The following is a 3,118-nucleotide window of genomic DNA, read 5'->3' as shown; positions in this document are numbered from 1 at the left end:
GTATATATAGACTCATACATGATGCTTATCTTATTCAAATTTTATTGGTGTGGATTATCACCCGATACCTGGAATTAGGTTTGGGCTCCGACTCCAACGGAGTCGGAATCGTGAATTCTAAACTACGACTCCGACGGGAGTCGAAGCAGAAATTTCACTCCAACTTTGACTCCGATCAGAGGTCAGAGTTCGGAGCTTCGATCGGAATTCCGAGGATTTCCGATCGGAGTCGGACTCCGACCTCCATTCGATCCAATTCCGACATATTTTGGGACCCCGTCGGTCCAATTCCAAGCCCTAAACTAATAAAAAAATGAATATAATACATATTACATCTTTCAAAAACTTCTATACAATTGTTCAAAACATTGATAATAGTTTAAACAATCCATTTCGAACATCTTCCAATACATCGTGGTTTGTCGTTGGTGATACCTTAAATTTAAATAAAAAGTCACAATCAATAAAAAGAAAAAAAATGATTCAGAAAATTTATTATCGCTAAAAATAAAATTTGATTATCATTTCTCACCAATAAAATTTAAAGGGAGTTTATCAACTTAGCCACACTCCAAGTATCAGTCATTGGCAAGTGTGATAGGGTTCCCAATTATATTTATGAAATCATAAAAAAGTATAAGGTTAATAGATTTATGAAATCATAAAAAGAATTAAATAAAGCAATTTAAATACTTAAATAAAGTTACCCGATTCAAACTTATAGCTCTCAGCATCGATGCTAATGATATCTAGTCCAATGGGCGTATCACTTAACCAGTTCTGTGCACAAACGAGGGCCTCCACAGTTGACGGTGACAATGAACTCTGGTAAGAATTCAATACTCGACCTTCAGTGCTAAATGCCGACTCAGAGGCAACTGTAGTGATAGGAATGACCAGCATATCTCAGGCAATACGAGAAATGATCTGATACTTGGTGGAATTAACCTTCCACCAAGTTAATAACTGAAATACATCGCTAGGTGCCTCGGCCTCTTCCATAAAATACCATTCAATCTCAGAAGTACACTGTATAATATTTCTCATTGCAACGAGTTGATGATACTGATTCACAATATTGTAACCTCGACGTGGTGGATGTAATGAGTCATCTGAGCTACAGTCATTGAAGAGAGGTGTCGGAATCGAGTGTGAGGTGCCCGCTACGGATGAAGGCTGACCACTATTGTTATAGTGGGAATATAATTCATCAAGATCCCTTTTAAGCATTGTAATAAACCATGTAGCCTTCACTACCCCCATTGTGTAATTTCTCCAAAATTCTATCAATGCCAACTTATATTGAGTGTTAAGGATCACAGCCACAAAAAGTAATCTATTTATTTTCTCAACATCCCCCCAATATTTGTCATATTTGGCCTGCATTCTCATAGTCATACCAGATAATAGTCTGCATCGATCAGTATAACCTTCTTACAAGTGGTAGTGAAGCTCTAAAAGCTCGCTGAAGAACAATTTTGCAGTTATATATGCAGATCCAGATATCCTCATAGTCATATCATAAAAAACTTGTAAAAATCTCACAAAGTGTCCCACACTAGTCCAATCATGTGTGTCTGGCGTAGCAAACCCCTTTCTTGCAGGCTCCAGCAAAGCATACTTAAGGCCCCCATTCTCGACCTCCATCCATTCGAATGCTCTTTGGTACTTTTGTACCACATCCAACATAATGTAAGTCGAGTTCCATCGAGTTGGAACATCCAAGCACAATGTCTTAGAACATGAAATCCCAAGCTGGCTTGCTATTGCCTTGAACTTGGACAGCCTTTGAGGGGAAGCCCTCACATACCTCACAATGTTGCGGACTTTGGTAATTGAATCGTCAATCTCTTTTAACCCCTCAACAACAATCAGGTTAAGGATATGAGCACAAAATTGAACATGAATAAATTTGTGGTTGTGGAGGACATCAGCTTTCACACTCGTATTCCTCTTGAACCATTCAATTGCAGTGTCATTGCATTGGCATTGTCAACTACAATACATAGAACTTTTTGAATTCTCCAATGCTTTAAACAATCATCCATCAATGCCCCAATTGATGCTCCCTTATGATCAATAATTTCTTTAAACCCAATAATCTGTTTTCTCAAATTCCACTCACTGTCGATGTAGTGTGTTGTGATACACATGTAGGAAACGTTTTGTATGGAAGTCCATGTGTCAGTCATAATGACACTCTCTGGCTAGTGGTAGTGAACATCTTCTTCATCTCCGCCTTCTCTTTTGCATGCCTCTTCGTACAAGTATCATCTCTGCAAGCATATCCCTCACCAATTTCTCATTGTATTGAGGGATGACCATTTTTTTAATCTGTGTACCATCAGTGGCCGTAGAAGTTTCGTAACTGAGCTTCGTCTGATCAGTGGCTACCTCTCCCTTCACTATTTTATACCGCTGGAAACTATTAAGATGGGCTATTAAGACAACGGTGCCTTGCTTCTTTGAATGACATCCACAGAGTTGCCCATAGTGGTGGCATCTCGCCTGTGGGTTCTTACGATTACTAGGAATCTTGGTGAAATGCTCTATGTCCAAGACCTTTTTTTAGTAGTTCGTGGCTGAGGTGGCGTTGCAGATGGAGGTGGTAGATCCCCAATACCCATCTTCTCATCCTCATTAAACACATCCTCATCTTCTATGTCTACTAGAAGTGGGAATCGACTACTTACACAACAAGTAGCTGCTCTAGAAATGGGTCTAGAACTTGGTGACAAAATTGTGGCATTTGGATTCCTCGGTGATGGAATTGTTGCATTTGGATTCCCTTCCGACCTTCCACTAGGTGAAGCCTCCATATCTATCAAAAATAAAATAAATTAGTTTGGAGGCTGCTGCCTTAAATGGTAATAAAATAAAATAAATATTGAAACATCCATTAACATTTTAAGCCCAAGGGGGAATAAACAGTTTAGAAAGTAGATTTTCTTGAATGAGAGTTCTTCACATTGGTTTGGTTCAATCAACTTTTTAACATAAGTATGTGTCAAATTGGGTGTAGAGGGTTTGCGCATTAACCAAGGTCAAGCTAACACGAGCCATTACTCCATGAGAGTCAAAGACATACTTTGAGACTGTTAAGCAAGTAAAAAACAAA

The 3,118-nt window shown here is 38.8% G+C and overlaps 1 protein-coding gene across 1 annotated transcript; it reads right to left on the bottom strand.

Annotated features, from left to right (window-relative positions):
* Positions 1 to 906: 906 nt before the first annotated feature.
* Positions 907 to 2,819, bottom strand: LOC122276948 (zinc finger BED domain-containing protein RICESLEEPER 2-like). The gene is made up of 3 exons (XM_043086834.1): positions 2,694 to 2,819; positions 1,592 to 1,953; positions 907 to 1,411 (listed from the first exon to the last, which is right to left on the bottom strand). Exons 1-3 carry the CDS (start codon positions 2,817 to 2,819, stop codon positions 907 to 909), a joined length of 993 nt encoding a protein of 330 aa, XP_042942768.1.
* Positions 2,820 to 3,118: the final 299 nt, after the last annotated feature.

Source organism: Carya illinoinensis, chromosome 9 (assembly GCF_018687715.1).
Source record: "Carya illinoinensis cultivar Pawnee chromosome 9, C.illinoinensisPawnee_v1, whole genome shotgun sequence".
Lineage (NCBI taxonomy): Eukaryota > Viridiplantae > Streptophyta > Magnoliopsida > Fagales > Juglandaceae > Carya > Carya illinoinensis.
Note: the sequence above shows the minus strand (reverse complement) of the source record. Positions and strands in the feature narration are given on the sequence as shown.

Coding starts and splice junctions, on each gene's coding strand:
- LOC122276948 (XM_043086834.1), bottom strand. CDS start 2,819: ATGGAGGCTTCACCTAGTGGAAGGTCGGAAGGGAATCCAAATGCAACA. Junction 1,954..2,693: donor CTAGAGCAGCTACTTGTTGT/GTAAGTAGTCGA, acceptor GAATGGTTCAAG/AGGAATACGAGTGTGAAAGC. Junction 1,412..1,591: donor CTGGAGCCTGCAAGAAAGGG/GTTTGCTACGCC, acceptor TGATCGATGCAG/ACTATTATCTGGTATGACTA.